General features: G+C 42.6%; 1 protein-coding gene across 2 annotated transcripts in view; it reads left to right on the plus strand.

Moving 5' to 3' along the window:
• Window positions 1-20,110, plus strand: part of YLPM1 (YLP motif containing 1) — a 57,579-nt gene that overhangs the window by 20,585 nt on the left and 16,884 nt on the right. For both annotated transcript variants that reach the window (XM_054025696.1, XM_054025695.1), the window contains exons 6-11: window positions 4,789-4,900; window positions 10,508-10,967; window positions 16,736-16,828; window positions 17,054-17,237; window positions 17,414-17,559; window positions 18,761-18,915. In XM_054025696.1, the coding sequence (XP_053881671.1) occupies window positions 4,789-4,900; window positions 10,508-10,967; window positions 16,736-16,828; window positions 17,054-17,237; window positions 17,414-17,559; window positions 18,761-18,915 (1,150 nt within the window). The remainder of the gene's footprint in view (window positions 1-4,788; window positions 4,901-10,507; window positions 10,968-16,735; window positions 16,829-17,053; window positions 17,238-17,413; window positions 17,560-18,760; window positions 18,916-20,110) is intronic.

The following is a 20,110-nucleotide window of genomic DNA, read 5'->3' on the forward strand; positions in this document are numbered from 1 at the left end:
TCAAATGGGTCACTTAATCTGAGAGTCAGCATGGCAATACTACTGGTTTGTAGACTGCCTCACGACCCTGGCTTCTTATTGGACCCAACAGGTTTATTAACAGCCTTGTAGCGGAGTCTCCATGACTCCTTGACTACGGAGATTTAAGTATCCATGTGAATAATACCTCCAGCACCTAGGTCTAAGATTTTATATTCAGTTTATTATGAGTTTCTGTCCCCACACACACTAAACCTGATCTTTAGTCTAGGTTGTAGTGTAGACATAGGTAACGTAATCCTAGTCAGCAACTTCCTGGTCAGACAATCTTCTTCTCCAGAGAGGAGTTGCGGTTCTGTCTCTCACCAGGCAGACAAACTGACTGTGCTGGTCTGCCCTTGGAGATTCATGACCTCAGCAAGCTTCCAAAACATTCTGTTGGAGAATTTTATCCAACCATAGAATCAGGGTGCTGATGGTCTCTATAACCACCTGTTGTCCAGTAGCTTTAACATGACTGCTGAGCAAGGAATTCCTGTAGTCCTATGCTGCAGACTTTAGAGAAGCCAGTAAATCCTCTACACAATAGCAGATGAAAAATTTCATCCAAAATAACTGTTCAGCATAATGACCTGAATAGATTTTATCTAGTTATAGCTGTATAATGCAGAGCATAGGAATTACTGGGTGAAATTCTGCAATCGAGGGAATTTTTCACTACTACCAGGACCAATACCTTGTTGAGTTAGATCCTATCTATTAGAAAGACATCCAGGTTGAATTTTCAAAAGTGCCCAAGTGAGTTAGGCACCTAAGTCCCTTTGACTTTCAGCCAGTCTTGATTTAAAGACTCCAGATAATGAACTATTTTCCTTGATAATCTGTTCTAGTGTTTTACTATTTAAAAGTTGTCTTGTTTCCAGTTTGAAGTTATCTAACTTCAACTTCCAGTTATTGCATCTTGTTATGCCAGTTCTAGGTTAAAGAGTTCCATAAAGTCTAATGTTTACTTCCAATGTAGGTACTTAAAGACTCTGATCTAGTACCTCTTAAGTCTGTGCTCATAAGTCTCTCAATGTAAAGCATGTTTTCCAGACCTCAAATTAATTTTTTGTAGTACTTCTCTGAACCCTCTCCAATTTTTCACAATCATTTTTAAAGTTTAGACATCAGAATTAGACACAGTTTTCCAGTAGCGATCTCACCTGTGCTGTATGTGAAGTTGATATCACCTCTCTATGTATTTAACATTTCCCTGTTTATGCATCCAAGGATTGGGTTAGCCTTTTTGCCACAGCTTCACATTGGAAGCTCATGTTCAGTGGATTATCTAGTGACCCTTAAGTCCTTTTCAGAGTTACTGCTTTCCTGAGGTTTCCACCTCTCACTGTCACGCGCACATGTCCAGTAAATATGGCTGCCCACATTCTTTGTTCCTAAATGTAGTTCTGTTCTCCTTATTATTTGCCACCCCACCATTTTTTGTGTCATCTGCAAATTGTATCAGCTATGATTTTATATTTTCTTGTATTTATTGGTAAAAATACTGAACAGAGTTGAACTAAGAACTGATCCCTGTGGGACTCTTGTAGAGTCGTCCTAATTATTGATGATTCCCTGTTAACAATTATGTTTTGAGATCTATCAGTTAGCCAGATCTTAATCCACTTAATATGGATTATTTTGGTTTTGTACAGTGCTTATTTTTTTATCATAGTTCCTGACTGCCTTCCCTCATTTGAAACCTAGTATCACCCAGTGTAAAGAACTTTGTAAAGTATACCGAGAGAAGATTGCCTGGATCAAAGATAGCTTCTCCAGTTCTTAGAAATCATATATGTACCCCTCTTGGTTGGTGGCAGCCAGTCAGGAGCACTTGAGTCTACTGTTGACATAGAATAGAACATTAACACCTCCTTCAGAGATGGCAGCCTATCAACCTTCCTGAAACATGCAGTCGTCCAGCGTGTGTTCAAGAAACCATCACTTAGTGTCAATGACTTTGCCCATAACCTTCCCATCCCAGGCAAAGTGATTGACGCATTGGTGAAAAGCCATCTCCAGCAGCACTTGACCTCTGCTAATATCTTAGAACCTTCCCTGACAGATTTTAGCCCAGCATAAGGAACAGAAACTGCACTGGTCACATTGATGGAAAATCTCGTCTTATCCAAAGACAGTTGGCACACACACATGCTGATATTAGATCTGTCTGCACTCTTGACCAGCACCCTTTAATTATGAAGTGCTGATGACTCATCTGAGTGACCTGGTGAGATGAGCAGAATTGCATTAAATTGGCTTCCCTCATTCCTGTCATGTCATGTGGGCTATTGCTCTTCCTAGAGAGATTTCACATGAGGACTCTCTTGGGGTTTAACTTGTTTATCCTTCTATTCAACTTTCCCACCCTTTATTAAATTGTTACAATTCTAGGGAAGATTTGAAATACTATGGACCCAATGCCAACAATATGCAGATGTCAGCTAGCTGCAAATCTTCTGTAGATGATGCCATCATCTAGATATCTCAGTACCTGAGAGAGCACTGCTGCTGAATGAAAAACAGTTGACTAAAACAAAACCTGGGAAAGACAGAGGTGATATTGGTGGGAAGAGGAAAATGCTTTGAAGAACTTGCCAAAGTTTAGCATGGTCCTCAAGTTTTTAAGATGCTTGTGAGAGAAAGTATCTTTTTTTCTGTTTCTTGTAGTGTTCAGTACATCACTGGCACTTAGTAAATAACTGAAGATGTCTACCTTTTCAGTTGTTACAGTGATACGCAGTCTTGGGATGCTACTAGATGCCTCAGTGTCCGTAGATTACAGGATGATGACAGTAGCAAAATATGCTTTTTATTACATCCTTGGCTAGTCAGGTGCATGGCTTCTTAGATGTGGATCTGTCCATGGTGATCCAAGTAGCTATCACTGAAAAATTCAACTATTCTAATGTGCTGTGCCTGGGGTTGAATGTGTGAAGGTAAAAAAAAAAAAAAAAACCCTCCTCTGCTGATTCAAAATGTAGTGGTCCACTTGTTAGGCAACAGAGCCTCTTCAGTTCACTGCTCGCTGCAGTGGCTCTCTGTCCACGTCCAAATCCAAATTTAATAAACCAGGGCCCAGCCAACTGATGATCTCAGAGATTGCCCCTTTCCATGCATCCCATAGCAAAAGCTTTGTTCATCATGTAGTCAACCCACAGCTCCAAAATGAGATTGATGCAGGATTTTACTGTCTGCATAATGAAATATAAAACAATCATTATCACAAGAATCCTGAAGAATGGCCAAGCAACAATAAACAGCAAAATATTCCTCCAAACCGTTTTCCAAAATCCCTTACCACTGGAAACATTTAGAGGTGCCCTAATGGTGTAATATAAAGAGAGAGAAAGCTTGGATGTTGCACAGGTACCATGGGTACAGGTTCATCATGCACATTTGTAGGAAGGAACATCAAAAAAGGAAGAGATAAACTTATAAATTGGAATGTAAATGAATGAGGTCTTTCAGGGAAGAGTGTAGAAAGAAGAGGAATAGACCTAAGAACAGAGTGTCATGGTTCACCTTCCAGAGGGAACAGGAAGATCAATGAGGGAGCAGTATTTGGTAAAGACAAAGTCCAGGGAATGGGGTGCCCCACTTTCCTGCATCTGCCATTGCACCCTTTAGGGTGATAATCGCACAAGCTGGATTTTATACTAAAATGATGAACAGTTACACAGTTACTGTTAACATTTGTAATCCTTAGGTTTCAGTTAAAAACACATTGAAATGAATGGGGACATTTTCTACCTCTTTCAAAGCTGTTTTGTTTTCACACTCATAAAGATAGTATACCTTTTATTCCCATATGGAAGGTTTTAATTGCAACCAGAAGTGCTAGAAATGTAATTTTCAAAAAGTGAATGGAAGTTATGATTCTGGAGAATTTAATCTGTCATGGGAACTGGTTTAATACACCAGGTTGTCAGCGACTTTGTCATCTGTGCTTTAGATAATGGTGTTTAAGGCCTAATAAACTGATACACTGAAACAAGAAGGCTTCGTATGTGAAACAGATTCTCTCTACAGCACCAAAGAAAGGGTTCAATTAAAGAAGATTCTGTTGACTGTTTTCCTCAGTTTTAAAGTTAACGCTGGGGAAGTCACCCTTTTGTATCAAACCATATTGAGAGTTGTTTTCTACCTTACACTGACTCTTCTCATTGCGTACTTCAGAAGGAGCAGATCATAAGCAGAACAATTCAGCGTAAGAGGCTTGAAATTGATAAGACTCCTGATGATGATGCTTTGAGACAGAAGCAGTAGTAGAAATGTAGAGAATAGCTTTTCTCAACTTCAGGTGTCTTCAACTAGATCTGTTCTCGGGTATCAGTTGTGTGTTGATCTGGATTTGCCAACCAATGCATTTTTCCAAAGCCAGGTGTTAGGAACACTGGATGTTAGGGGAGCTCTGAGTTGCTGCAGCCATTATTATTTATTGTTTGTATTGAGGTGGCACTTAGGAGTCCCAGTCATGGACCACGACCCCATTGTGCTAAGCACCCTACAAACACACAACAAAAAGATGGTCGCTGCATCAGAGAGCTCACAATCTAAGTCAAGTCTCTCCCAGTATGCTGGCTGTTGGGGTGCTACCAGCTGCTTGTGTCATAGCTTATCCCAGACGTAAACTCTGTAGTGAATAATGATTCTTAATACTACTACAATATATTTTGTTGGTGTACATATTGGTTCCCTTTTTTTTTTTTTTTTAAGCAGCACATTTATGCCACAGAATGGTAACACTTTTTTTTTTATGTACAGGGAACAAAAAGAACAGCTGCAGAAGTTGAAAGAGTTTGTGCCTGATCCCCACCTGCCATCACAGGAAACTTCTAGATCACAAACCACAACTACAAGGCCACGTGCCTTTCAGGTAAATGAAATGGTGATGATAATTCACCTGGGTGTGAACATTAGTTCAAATCTGGAATCTAGCTAAAATAGGTATTTCCTGGCTTCTGACGGTGAGGCGAAGCAAACTGAGGTAGGTACCTCATAAAGTAATACTTTGCACTTAGTCAAATCTCGCAAAACTGTACTTTGGTAACCTACAAACCCAAATGGAAAAAACTTTTGAGTGTGTAGTTGACTGAAACACAAGCCAGTGAGATTCTGCTGCTGTGTTGGGGGCAAGAGTAATGTGTCTCATGACATGCTTCTCATAGACCGGGGGGAGCATGACATGCTTTTTCCAGTGTGGGAGCACCATATCAATTCCTAGCATGCCCCAGGCATTCAGGTAATCCCCTGAAGAAGGAGTAGGGCATTTATAATTGTCTGATGGTACTAGTGTTCTTCCCCAGCACTGATTGCGCCACAAACCTCACTTACCTGCACTGGACTCTCCCTTTCAGTAGTTTAGATTAGTGAAGTTCTATTGTACATTTGTTTGATCCAGTACTCTTGGATTTTTGTATGTGTGTGTTTCACATACTTGTTAATCTGAAGTATTTATATGGCTCAAAGTAGTTCAGTTATGTATAGGGAGGATAGGAGAAGATACCTTAATTTTACACTTTTAAAAAGTTAAACTAAGAAGTTTTGCTCCATCACCCAGATCACTCTGCTTGAACACTGTATACCTTTCCCCTGTCCTTCATCTCTTTGTCTTTTTAGATCAGAGGTTCTCAAACTGTGGTCCATGGACCACTAGTGGTCCGTGAGCTCCATTAAGGTAGTCCGTGGATAGTTCCCTCTAAGGTGCACGCCTGGGCGGCCGCACATGAAAGAATGAAGGGCCACCCACCTAATTAGTGGAGCCGCTCAGGTGTGGCTCCACTAATTAGGTGCCTGGACCCTGGAGAAGGCACACATGTAAGGTGAGGTGGTGGCCTTGGGGGGAATAAGGGATAGGTGGGAGGGGGCAGTGGGCTGAGAAGAGGGGATGGGGGAATTTGGGACATGCAGGGTTGACAGCCAGAGAAAGAGGCGACTTTCCTCAGCTCCAGGGCTGCGGCTGCCGGGGAGAAATGACCCTCCTTCCCAGCCTCAGCTCGGCTGCAGCCGCGGTAGACCCCCCTCCTTCCCAGCCCCAGCTTGATGGCTGCTGGGGTGGGGGGGAGAGGGCACATCCATCGCATTAGAAAGGTAAGACTACTGATATTAAAATATGAATTGTGTGCTTTGATTTATAGAACAAAAAAATTAATTAAGTTTTTTTTATATATCACTTTTATCCAAAGTCCTTTACAATAGTTAGCTAATGGTACAGACAACATTTGGAAAGATCATTAAGTGGTCTGCCGAGACCCTCAGCAATTTTCAAGTGGTCTGCGGAAAAAAAAAGTTTGAGAACCACTGTTTAGATTATAAACTCTTTGAAGCAGGGACTGTCCCCTCCTTTGTGTTTGGAAAGCACCCAGTGAATAATGGGTATAATAATATACTGCTTAAATCACACATACTGCTTATATTGTTTAAATCACTTTACAAACATGATCGAATCCTATCAGCACCTCCGTGAAGTAGGTAAATAAATATTAGACACTGATTGGCAGAAGAGCATGAAATCCTCTGACCCATTTTCTTCTAGGTAGTCTGTTTTCCAAATGTTGAAGCAACTCTACTTCTGTGTTTCTCAGCAACCTGTGGCACAGGCTCTGTGTAGGAAGCTATCAGAGTCATTTTTTCTTCAGTGTACACAAACTGTGCTTTCCATGTGTAGGCCTGACTTGACCTGAATAATTGGACATGGGTGAAGCCTCATTTCTTGGGAGACAGGATTAGGGAGGTAAATGGATCAGCAGGCTGGAAACAGAATGTCTGTACTAGCTTGAGAGGTCATCTAGTCCAGTCCCCTGCACTCATGGCAGGACTAAGTATTATCTAGACCATTCCTGACAGGCGTTTGTCTAACCTGCTCTTTAAAAATCTCCAATGATGGAGATTCCACGACCTCCCTAGGCAATTTATTCCAGTGCTTAATCACCCTGACAGTTAAGACGTTTTTTCTTAATGTCTAACCTAAACCTCCCTTCCTGCAATTTAAGCCCATTGCTACTGGTCTTATCCTCAGAGGTTAAGAAAAACAATTTTTCTCCCTCCTTCTTGTAATACCTTTTATGTATTTGAAAACTATTATCATGTCCCCCCTCAGTCTTCTCTTTTCCAGACTAAACAAACCCAGTTTTTTCAATCTTCCCTCATAGGCCATGTTTTCTAGAGCTTTAATCATTTTTGTTGCTTTTCTCTGGACTCCCTCCAATTTGTCCTCATCCTTCCTGAAATGTGGTACCAAGCACTGGGCACAATACTCCAGTTGAGACCTAATCAGCACAAAGTAGAGCGGAAGAATTACTTCTTGTGTCTTGCTTACAACGCTCCTGCTAATACATCCCAGAATAATGTTTGCTTTTTTTTCAACAGCGTTACACTGTTGACTCCTATTTAGCTTGTGGACCACTATGTTCCCCAGATCCCTTTCCGCAGTACTCCTTCCTAGGCAGACATTTCCCATTTTGTATGTGTGCAACTGATTGTTCCTTCCTGAATGGAGTACTTTGCATTTGTCTTTATTGAATTTCATCCTATTTACTTCAGACCATTTCTCCAGTTTGTCCAGATCATTTTGAATTTTAATCCTATCCTCCAGAGCACTTGCAACACCTCCCAGCTTGGTATTGTTTGCAAACTTTATAAGTGTACTCTCTATGCCATTATCTAAATCATTGATGAAGATATTGAACAGAACCGGACCAAGAACCAATCCCTGCAAGACTCCACTCATTATGCCCTTACAGCATGACTGTGAACCACTGATAACTACTCTGGGGGAACGGTTTTCCAACCAGTTTTGCACCCACCTTATATCTAGGTTGCATTTCTCTAGTTTGTTTATGAGAAGGTCATGTGAGACAGTATCAAAAGCTTTTCTAAAGTCAAGATATACCACGTCTACCGCTTCCCCCTATCCACAAGGCTTGTTACCCTGTCAAAGAGAGCTATCAGGTTGGTTTGACATGATTTGTTCTTGACAGACCCATGCTGACTGTTACTTATCACCTTATTATCATCTAGATGTTTGAAAATTGATTGCTTAATTATTTGCTCCATTATCTTTCCGGGTACAGAAGTTAAGCTGACTGGTCTGTAATTCCCTGGGTTGTCCTTATTTCCCTTTTTATAGATTGGCACTTTATTTACCCTTTTCCAGTCTTCTGGAATCTCTCCCGTCTTCCATTACTTTTCAAAGATAATCGCTAATGGCTCAGATATCTCCTCAGTCAGCTCCCTGAGTATTCTAGGATGCATTTCATCAGGCCCTGGTGACTTGACGACATCTAATTGGTCTAAGTAATTTTTTACTTGTTCTTTCCCTATTTTAGCCTCTTCTGATCCTACCTCATTTTCACTGATATTCATTGTGTTAGCCATCCAGTCACCTCCAATCTTCTTGGAGAAAACCAAAACAAAGAAGTCATTAAGTGGGATAGTTTGCTCTTGTGCCCTTAATAATGCCTCTTTGAAAAACTGCCAACTGTCTTCAACTGTTTTTACCCTTAGACTTGTTTCCCATGGGATCTTACTGAGTTTGCTAGTCTGCCTTCTTGAAGCCTCCCTGAGTTTGCTAGTCTGCCTTCTTGAAATCCATTGTCTTTATTTTGCTGTTCTCCCTCCGACCATCCCTTAGAGCAGTGGTCTCCAAACTTTTTTGGAGTAAAAAATTTTTGAGCACGCACCCCTTGCTGTGCCAAAGCAAAAAAAAAAAAAAGGCCACTCAGACTCCCATCCGAACTGTCGAAGCAAAAAAAAAAAAAAAAAGTTTGGACTCCCGCCTGATGGAGAAAAAAAAGCGCTCCTCTTGCCACGCATCCCCAAGGATCCTCTTGCGCACACACCCCACTTTGGAGACCACTGCCTTAGAATCATGAATTATTTCATGATCACTTTCACCCAAGCTGCCTTCCACTTTCAAATTCTCAACCAGTTCTGTCCTATTTGTCAAAATCAAATCTAGAACAGACTGTCCCCTAATAGCTTTCTCCACCTTTGTTACAAAGTTTTAAATAACGTTACAGTGCTTCTTTTAATTTGTCATCTTTAAAATTGTATCTGTTATGGGAGGAGGTGGTCAGACTATGGACCTTGTGATGAATAAAGAAGCACATTTTCCATGTAACCAAGGAGAGCCAAGAGGTTGATGTTAGCTGAACAGAAAGCAAGTTTTCTCTAGGGTGAGCTAAGGAGCTGATATTAACTCTGGAGAGGGTGGATTTTTGCTGGGAGTTGTCAAGAAGCTGGCAATAGCTGTAGATAGGGTGGATGTACACAAGAGCTAGAGACGTAACTGTTAGTAGTGTAGGAAGCTCTGTTTATACTAGGAAGTTTACTAATTGTGGGCAGTGGGTGTTGCTGAAAACAGTTTAACTGCAAGTATAGAATGGCCAAACCATGATCACAGCTTTTTCTGAGCAGTCCTCTATTAGGGTTTGTGAAATAGTGCAGAATATGGTTTACTCTTGCGTATAGTTGCAGTTAAATAATTTTAAGCACTGGTTCAGCTGCACCTGTTGACAGCAATGGGTACATTTTCTACTGTAGATGCAGTCTTAGACCTGCTGCTGTTTAGAGGCAATTCTTCTTCACATATCTATAACGTGAAATTTAGCTGAGAGAAACACCTGGAAGGTGTTTTGGCTAAAGAGAGAGCTTAATTTGGTAAGGTCATTTTGGATGAGAGAACAGTTACAGTAAGCCTTTATTCATATTTGACTTAATGTCTTTAGAGGTTTCAAGTAGTGAGCACACAACAACCAATCCAGAATGGCTATTCTTCTTGGGATATCAGTGTGCCCTCCTGTGGGGGGACCTGAAAATGCTAATGGTTAGGAATGTGTGAATTACATACTGTTATGAAAGCACCCTTCTCAGCTGGGACTAGAGGTCTGCTCAAGCCCAATTTTTAAAAATCAACCTGGGCCTGAACCTGACCCTGGCACAACCGACCTGAACCTGACCTGAGAGTGTCAAGTCCTTTTCCGGCCCACTTTCCTGGCACTTTCCCCTGAAATTTCCCCCAGGTGTATTGCCACCACCATTGCCTTGTCCTGCTGCGGGGGCTTCCCACTCCCCATATCTGGTGAACGTGGTCAATCACCGGACACCTTCTGCTCATGAGGTTGGTGTGGCAGCAACTGCGTACTCCACTCCTGCCAGCTACCACTGCCTTGCTGCACTGTTTGCGCTGTGGAGTGAGAGGCAGTGTGATAACTCCCTAGCACGCACAGTGCAGCCAAATTTCAGTGCCCAGCAGGAGCAGGGCATTCGTCTGTCTCCATGGTGCCAATCCCACAGGTAGGAGGAGGTGATCAGAGCCGACCTGACCTGAACCCGACACTTGTAGCTGGGTCCTATTGTGTTTGGTCAGGTTGCAAGGCTCTATCTGGGACACAAGTTGTTCAGAGGGCTTTGTTTACTGTTTTCACATAGGGTGAGGGAAGCGGTTTATAGAGTCTTATTAAAAAATGTTTCCCATGTCTAGGCGTCTTCTCAACTGCCACCTGAGTCACCAATAGAATCTCAACCTATCAAACCTTCTCCTGCTGTTATTATAAAGCCACCAGTGTTGTTCAGGCAGCCCACACCGGTGACGAGGCCAGGTGCCCCGGTGACAAGGCCAGGTGCCCCGGTGACGAGGCCAGGTGCTCCAATTCCTGCTTCAGCTACAACCTCAAGTCAGGCTCCTGCAATAAAGCCAACATCTGGTGTGAAACAGGAACGTTGGGATGAGGATTCTTTTCATGGACTCTGGGATACCAGTGAAGATAAAGGAGCAAATTTGGAGTATGCATTATGTAAACCAGAATCAGTGCTGCCACCCGCAGTGTCATCTTCTGGGAAAATACCTCCTTCAGGTCATACTCCCATTCCATCATCTGTACCAGCATCAATTCCTAAACCACCTCTAATTCAACAGACTGTGGATTATGGCCATGGGCGGGGTGAGTAATGGAAAAAATAATTTTGCCTCTAGTACTGGGACCCTTAAACAAAACTTTTTCTTTCTAAAGGGACGTACTCTGAGTGGTAATTACCACACAAAGTATGCCCAGAATCTTAACACAATCACTGTGTAAGCTCTGTACACCATTATGTAGTGCCAAATACCTCAGCTTCAGTGAGATTGAAAGTTGTTGCTATATGATCGATCTCCTCATTTAAATAATTAGACTTCACTCGTGAGTAGGGCCCTACCAAATTCACGGTTCCATTTTGGTAAATTTCACAGTCATAGGATTTTTAAAACCTTAAATTTCACAATTTCAGATATTTAAATCAGAAATTTCACAGTGTCGTAACCGGCGAGGGGGTCCTGACCCAAAATGGGGTAGTGGGGGTATCACAAGGCTATTATGGGGGGGGTCGCAGTATTGCCATCCTCACTTCTGTGCTACTGCTGGCAGCAGTGCTGCCCTCAGAGCTGGGTGGGCGGAGAGTGGCAGTTGCTGGCTGGCCGCCAAGCTCTGAAGGCAGCGCCGTTGCCAGCAGCAGCACAGAAGTAAGGGTGGCAATACCATATCATGCCATCCGCACTTCTGTGCTGCTGCTGGAGACAGTGCAGCCTTCAGAACTGGGCTGCCAGCCAGCAGTAGCAGAGCTTCCTGCAGCTGGGGGAGGTTCCCAGAGGTGGGTCTAACCTGACCATGGGATCAGCCTGTTATGGGGAAGTGGAAGTCCCATCCCTCCCCAGCCTAGCCAGAACTAGCAGCTGGAGCCCGGCGCACCATAGGAGCCCCCAGCCGGGGCACCCCAGCCTTGCCCCTCCTCAGCTCCAGGCCCAGCTCTTGGGAGTTAAAGGGACCTTGGGCTGACGGGGGATGATGAGGGGAGGATGACAGGGTGTGTAACCATAGTACCTTGGGCTTTCGCCCACCCATGAGGCCAATCCTGCCCCCCCAAAACAGTGATGATCCTCTCCCCCCACGCCACTCTCACTTCTGAGCTATTGCTGGCCATTGCGCTGCCTTCGGAGCTGCGTGCTTGGCCAGAAGCCACCGCTCTCTGGCCGCCCAGCTGTGAAGGCAGAGCAGAAGTAATGGTGGCAGTACCATGACTCCCTTACAATAGTCAGATTTCACAGGGGACACCAGATGTTACAGTCCATGATACGTTTTTCACGGCCCATCAGTTTGGTAGGGTTCTGCTCGTGAGTTTACTTTTTCCTTCCATGCTGTGATGTAGGGGTGCTTGACATGAATTAAATTGATTATTGACACCTCCGGTTCTAATCAACACTAGCCCATGTGATAGAATCACAAAACAATATATCATAACCAGTGCAATATTGATACTCTACATTAAACCAGGTCTTTTTATCTGAACGTTAGGTCACCTGTAATAAAATGGACCACTCTTTGAACCCCTACAAGTAGAACATCTAATGCTATTGTTCTTTTATTATTTGTCTGTGTATTGCCCAAAGTAGATGAGGAGCTCTGCAGGCAAGAATGAAGACAAATTCCTTTCCCTCAAGAGTTAACAACTTATATAGTCAACTGACTGATGAAGAATAATGGATGGGGTTCATATTTAATACTGAATTTCCCAAGGCTAAAATTTAATATGAAGCTTTTAGTGAGAGTTCATTTCCCATGGTTTTACACCACTTTAAAAAGAGAGAGATTCTGCTAGAATGCAGTTACTTTTAAAATGAGTGTTGTGGTATAGCTAGCTTTATTGTTCCTGCAACTTGCCAGTAGTTATTTGGAGCAGAAATGATCCCATGATTTGAATATTTTATTAAAAATTGTTAGAAAACGGACAGGAATCTAAACTGGCTACTTCAGTTACTGTTGTCTACATAGTGGTATCTCTGTGACAAATATAGGGTATGGCTGCACTGCAATTAAAAACCTGCAGCTGGCCAGGCTAAGGGACTGTTTAATTGCGGTGTAGATGTTCAGGTTCAGGCTGGAGCATGGGATCTAGGACCCTGCAAGGTAGGAGGTCCCACAGCTAAACTAGGGTTACCATATTTAAAAAATAAAAAAAAGGACACTCCAGGGGCCCTGGCCCTGCCCCTTTCCCACCCCCGGCCCCACCCCAACTCCACCCCTTCCCCGCCCCCAACTCTGCCCAATTCCCCACCCCTTCCCCAAAGTCCTCGCCCCAACTCCCCCTCCTCCCTCCCAGCCACGCGAAAAGGGCTGCCCAAGCGCTACCGGCTTCACGGTTTGCCGGGCAGCCCCCAGACTCTGCGCCCCTGGCCGGCGCTTCCCCAGCGCAGCTGGAGCCCGGGAGGGGAAGCTCCCAGCCGGGGGCGCAGGGTCTGGAGGCTGCCCGGCAAACCGGGAAGCCGGTAGCACTTGGCTTCGGGCAGCCCCCATGCCTCCGGACCCTGCGCCCCCAGCCGGGCACTTCCCGTCCCGGGCTCCGGCTGCTGTACTCCTCCCCTGACTCTTCGGCTCTGTTTAAGAGCCGAGCTGCCCAAGCGCTCCAGCTTCGGGCAGCCCCCATGCCTCCGGACCCTGCGCCGCCGGAGCAGAGCAGCTGGAGCCCGGGAGGGGAAGTGCCCAGCCGGCGGCTGGGGTCCGGAGGCAAGGGGGCTGCCTGAAGCCGGTAGCGCTCGGGCAGCTCGGCTCTTAAATAGAGCCGAAGAGTCAGGGGAGGAGCAGACCAGCTGTGGGAGGGGAAGTGCCCGGACGGTATTTTCCCAGACATGTTCGGCTTTTTGGCAATTCCCCCCGGACGGGGGTTTGATTACCAAAAAGCCGGACATGTCTGGGAAAAACCGGACGTATGGTAACCCTAGCTAAACTCCTTAAGGAAGGAAATCTACTGCCTTGGGAAAATGACCCACCAGTTCAGTTTTAAAACTGAGCTGCTTTTCAGCTACTTTTTTAGTAGTTTGTACTTTTATGGGTTTTTTTGTTAGGCTATAAAACAACCAGAAACAGACTGTTAGCCACTACAGTAGATAAAACTGGGCTATGTTTAAAAAAAAAAATAAGCTCCCTTGTTGTCTGTGCCCTGACCAACTATTTCCTGCTGTCCAGATCTGTGCCTTCCTGCTTGTGTTTTAGGCTTTTTCGCAGCTGTAACCTTCCAGTTTGTGCTGCTGACCCTAGTCTCTTCAGCCAGCGACCATTTCTGGGAAAGGAAGAGAGGGTGTAGAGTGGCATTACTCTCCCAGTGATCCCTGTTTGAATCACTCCCTCCTTTCTTTCCATTGTCTTGTAGAGTGTACAACACATTTTAACTTTTGACAATTAAATTCTCCTTTCCTATCATTTCAACGTAGTAAAAGATGTTTCAATTATTTTCAGTAAAACATTTGGTTCTACTCACAAAACTTTCAGTCTTGAAACAACTAGCTTTTTAAGAAAAAATTAACTTTTAAAAATTGCAGCTGCTTTGAATTACGCAAATGCTATAAAGACTCTTCCTATTTAAATATTTTTACATCCATGTAACTTCAACAGGCGAAGACAAAATATTTTTAATTAAAAATTTGAAAATGCGCAGTTCTGAGATGAGATTTTGTGTTGAATTTGAGCCATAAACATTTAAACTCTCCTAGGAATCCAGGGTTTTGGTGCACTGTATTTTTCTGCAGAAGAATTAAATTCCACTCTAATAATACAATAATAAAAGGACTTCATTGCAGTCCTGTTTGTTTCACCACTGGCCTCGAGTGGTATACACCTAAAAACAGAAATGTAGACATTGGCTTAACTATAGCATTGCTAGGGAGTTCCTTTCTGTTTGTACTGCTCTCCTGAGAAGTTTAGCTAGCTCTTTTCTATATCTTTAATGGAATTAATGAAAAAATTATATATCTGGGGAAAAATACATTGGAACATAAGAACGGCCATACTGGATCAGAACAAAGGTCCATCTAGCCCAGTGTCCTGTCTTCCAACAGTGGCCAATGCCAGATGCCCCAGAGGGAATGAACAGAACAGGTAATCATCAAGTGATCCATCCCCTGTCGCTCATTTTCAGCCTCTGGCAAACAGAGGCTAGGGACACCATCCCTGCCCATCCTGGCTAATAGCCATTTATGGACCTATCCTCCATGAATTTATCTAGTTCTTTTTTGAATCTTGTTATAGTCTTGGCCTTCACAACATTCTCTGGCAAAGAGTTCCATAGGTTGACTGTGTGTTGTGTGAAGAAATACTTCCTTTCATTTGTTTTAAACCCGCTGCCTATTAATTTCATTGGGTGACCCCTAGTTCTTGTGTTATGAGGAGGAGTAAATAACACTTCCTTATTTACTTTCTCCACACCTGTCATATGCCACTTAGTCATTTCCTTTCCAAGCTGAAAACTCTCAATCTTATTAATCTCTCCTCATACAGAAGTTGTTCCATACCCCTAATCATTTTTGTTGCCCTTTTCTGAACCTTTCCCATTCCAATATATCTTTTTTGAGATGGGGCAACCACATCTGCACGCAGTATTCAAGATGTGGGCTAACCATCAATTTATATAACAGCAATGTGATATTTTCTGTCTTACTATCTATCCCTTTCTTAATGATTTACAACATTATGTTAGCTTTTTTGACCGTTGCTGCACATTGAGTGGATGTTTTCAGAGAACTATCCACAGTGATGCCAAGATTTCTTTCTTGAGTGGTAACAGCTAATTTAGACCCCATCATTTTATATGTATAGTTGGGATTATGTTTTCCATTGTGCATTACTTTGCATTTATCAACATTAAATTTCATCTGACATTTTGTTGCCCTGTCACCTGTTTTGTGAGATCTCTTTGTAACTCTTCACAGCCTGCTTTGGACTTAACTATATTGAGTAGTTTTGTATCATCTGCAAATTTTGCCACCTCACTGTTTACCCCTTTTTCCAGATCATTTATGGATATGTTGAGTAGTACTGGTCCCAGTACAGACCCCTGGGGAACACCACTATTTACTTCTCTCTGTTCTGAAAACTGACCATTTATTCCTACCCTTTGTTTCCTATCTTTTAACCAGTTCCCTCTTATCTCACTTAAGAGCCTTTGGTGAGGGACCTTGTCAAAGGCTTTCTGAAAATCTAAGTACACTATATCAACTGGATCACCCATGTCCACATGTCTGTTGACTCCCTCAAAGAATTCTAGTAGATTGGTGAGGCATGATTTCCCTTTACAAAAACCATGTTGACTATTCCCCAACAAATAATGTTAATCTATGTGTCTGACAATTCTTTTCTTTACTATAGTTTCAACTATACAGTTGCCTGGTACTGAAGTGAGGCTTGCTGGGATCACCTCTGGAATGCTTTTTAAAAATTGCTGTCACATTAGCTATCCTCCAGTCATTTGTACAGAAGCTGATTTAACTGATAGGTTACAAACCACAGTTAGTAATTCTGCAATTTCACATTTGAGTTCCTTCAGAGCTTTGGGTGAATACCATCTGGTCCTGGTGACTTATTACTGTTTAATTTATCAATTTGTTCCAAAACCACCTCTAATGACACCTCAATTTGGGACAGTTCCTCAGATCTGTCACCTAAAAATTTAATTAATTAGCTTTTTCTTATGTGAGTAGTTTGTTGCTCTGAATGGTATTCAGTTAACATTAACATAGCACAAATGTTCTTTATACAGCAGGTCACTAATATATACTTTGGCCTAGTTACCCTCTGATCACTTTGAATGTCACTATGTCATTGCTTTTAGAGAGAGGAGGAGATGGATAAGGGATGCAATTTGGAACACTATCCTTACTTATTTTCTTGTCAAATTTCTTTACCAGATATAACCACCAGTAAAGTTGAACAAATTCCCTATGGGGAGAGAATAACTCTGCGTCCAGAACCTCTGCCTGAGAGACAACCATTTCCAAAAGGTAGGCACTGCTTGGCTAATTCTGATATCCTTTGAGAAAGTAGGCAAGCATCACGTGGATAGCTGAGAACACTAGACTTGTTCCGTGCTGGAGATTGTGTGCTGCTTTCTTCTTTTAGAAGCCCATAACTATAACATTATTCCTATGCTTTTCCTGTTCCCTTGGAGTTTTTTTAAGGTTGGCTTATATTTTTGTAGTTCAGATTTTGGGGGTTTCGTTTTTCAGACCATCAAGGCCAGCGGGATCGTTACAACAGAGAGAGGGATCGTGAGTCTTACTTTGAGCGCCAAGGCAATGCTAACACAGATTACCGAGATTTTAAAAGGGAGCGGGAGCTGCACAGAGACAGAGGCTCAGGAGACTATGATCGAGAGAGGTTTGAGAAAGAACGCCATGTTCGAGAGGACAGGTATGCAGCGCAGGACAAGCTGGATCATAGTTGCATCCACATGATTGATGCTGTATAAGGTGCTGTCAGACTCAATTTCGTTTGAAGGACATATGTTTGTATACTGATTGGGAATTCAGAGCTGTGCTCTAAAGTAGAAATCCGAGAGCTATACAAAATGCTGTCTCTTCTGGCAGGGCACCTCCAACTGGACCTTCAAGGACTCAGTCTTACCGTGACAAGAAAGACCATCCCTCCTCAAGGCGAGGGGGCTTTGAAAGACCATCATATGAACGAAAGCCTGATCGCCCGACCTATGATCATGGACCTTCCATGTTTGGAGGTATAGTTCCTTAGCCCCAAAGTAATACTACAGTGTTGGGAAAATGAAACCAGGAAGGTAGGATCACAAGAAGATGAGCTTGATAGTTGTATGACTTCATTGAGGATATAAATGTTAGTGGCATTTATCTGGGCAGTGTCTTGTCTTGTTCTTGTGATCTTCTGTCTCTCACTGGCTATGAGATCTAGAAAGTAGCAGGGAGATATTTTGCCCACCAATTATACAAATGTCTGATCAGAATTGCTTAGGACTGCAATTTTGGCTCACTTGGTATTGACATCTGTAAAGTCTGACATCCGACATTAAAAGTGTAACACTATTTCAAGACCCTGTATGATCATATGCAGTAATCATGATTCCATGGGATGAGCTGATTTGATTTCAGTTTTCAGAAGTCAGAGGGAGGAGGTTATGAGAGTCCACACCTCTCAAAAGCAAGAATCCCACAGATCAATATCGTGTAATAAGAATGATAAACTGTCCATCTTGGACTTATAATAAACTCAGCACGGTGGTGTCTGCGCACCTGAGTGGAAGTGAGTCAGAACAAACCTATCAGAACCACCTGGGAGGTTTTAGGACTTTATCAAATCCTTATGTAGTATGGATTCTAATAAAATAATTTCCCATGGTATTCCGAGTAGGGTCTGACTTCTTTTCCCTGCTTTGCAGAATTGTGAATTAATCATAGACATTACAAAGACCAGTCCGTTTTCCTTGTTTATACGGACTGAATAAAAATGCTTAGCATTTATATAGGGGATTTACATATTCAAAGCATTTTATAAACATTCATTAAGCCTCAGAACTCCCCTGGAATGTAGGTCATTATTATCCCCATTTTTCAGTTTACAAAGAGGTTAAGTGACTTTCCTAAGGCCACAGAGGAAGTCACTGGCAAAGTTGAGACTTGAACTAAAATCTTGTATTCCAGTCTTGTTCTTCTTTGACTAGACCATTCCGCCTTTTGGAAATATGGTCATATTTCTGTCAGTCCAGATTTTCAGTTTTTTATGGCATTGGTTAAATGGGACAGTTTTTGTCTTCTCCTCTACCAATCAGATCTTAAATAGAGACTAAAGCACACTGTCTCGAAAATCACTGGGGGTCTGTTAGAATCCTATGAACTGAGATTTCTGATTTAGATTTCTGATTTCAGTGAGCCGAGAAAATACTTGTGTGTAATTACCGAAATTTGTAGGTGATCGGAGAAATTACCCTGAGGAGAGGATGCCTATTTCAGCTCCATCAGTACCTCGCCAGCCTCCCCCTGCTCCCCGGGTAGAGAGGAAACCAGAGTCTAAGAATGTGGATGATATTTTGAAGCCACCAGGACGGGACAGCAGGCCAGAGAGGGTGAGTAGCATGGGGTTGCTATCCATTCTGAAGGCAACAAGCAGTGTTAAGGGGCCTGTATTCTGATACATTTCCCATATGCAGTATGCATGTTTCTAAAGCAAATCCCTGCCCCATCTAAAGCCATTGAATAATTTGTGAGCCCCAAAATGGGGAGCAGATTGAACATCTAAAACATAACTTGTTAATTTTGGTGTTCTCATAGACCAAGTAAAGACTGCAGGAAATGGTTTGGAAAAAACGCTGTGCAGGTTCACTTTGGGAGAGCTCCAAGAAGGCTTTGCTGATGATACAAATAGAATAACACAACATAATCAGGTGGAATACATCTGAGATATAAACCTCTTGGATTTGGGAGTGCAAGAATAGGGTTCCTATTAATTGACTATATTTATGTGTTTCAGAATTCTTTCTGAGAGCAATGTTTGACTGTGTGGTATGTAGGAGGGATGGCTTGGCCATATGCTGTATAGGGAGGGGAAGAAAAAGTTGGTGTACATACATTGGCAAAGGATTGTATAGTTAAGGTAGGCTCATACTACTAACTTTATTTTAACAAATTCTATTCAATCTTACATTATAGGGCCAGATCTTCAGCAGGTGTCTGCTGAGGTTATGGTTCTGACTGGGCACAATAAAAACAGTTAAGGAACATGTCATAGTGCTGGCTCTGTTTTGTTATTCTGTATCCAATGGGTTTGCAATATTGTGAGCCAGAGCACATTGGTTGGTAGATAGGCCACATCCCATACTCACAGGTTTCAGAGTAGCAGCCGTGTTAGTCTGTATCCGCAAAAAGAAGAACAGGAGTACTTGTGGCACCTTAGAGACTAACAAATTTATTAGAGCATAAGCTTTCGTGGACTACAGCCCACTTCTTCGGATGCATATAGAATGGAACATATATTGAGGAGATATATATACACACAGAGAGCATAAACAGGTGGGAGTTGTCTTACCAACTCTGAGAGGCCAATTAATTAAGAGAAAAAAAACTTTGGAAGTGATAATCAAGCTAGCCCAGTACAGACAGTTAAGAAGTGTGAGAATACTTACAAGGGAAGATAGATTCAATGTTTGTAATGGCTCAGCCATTCCCAGTCCTTATTCAAACCGGAGTTGATTGTGTCTAGTTTGCATATCAATTCTAGCTCAGCAGTCTCTCGTTGGAGTCTGTTTTTGAAGTTTTTCTGTT

The sequence above is a fragment of the Malaclemys terrapin genome, chromosome 4 (assembly GCF_027887155.1).
Source record: "Malaclemys terrapin pileata isolate rMalTer1 chromosome 4, rMalTer1.hap1, whole genome shotgun sequence".
NCBI lineage: Eukaryota > Metazoa > Chordata > Testudines > Emydidae > Malaclemys > Malaclemys terrapin.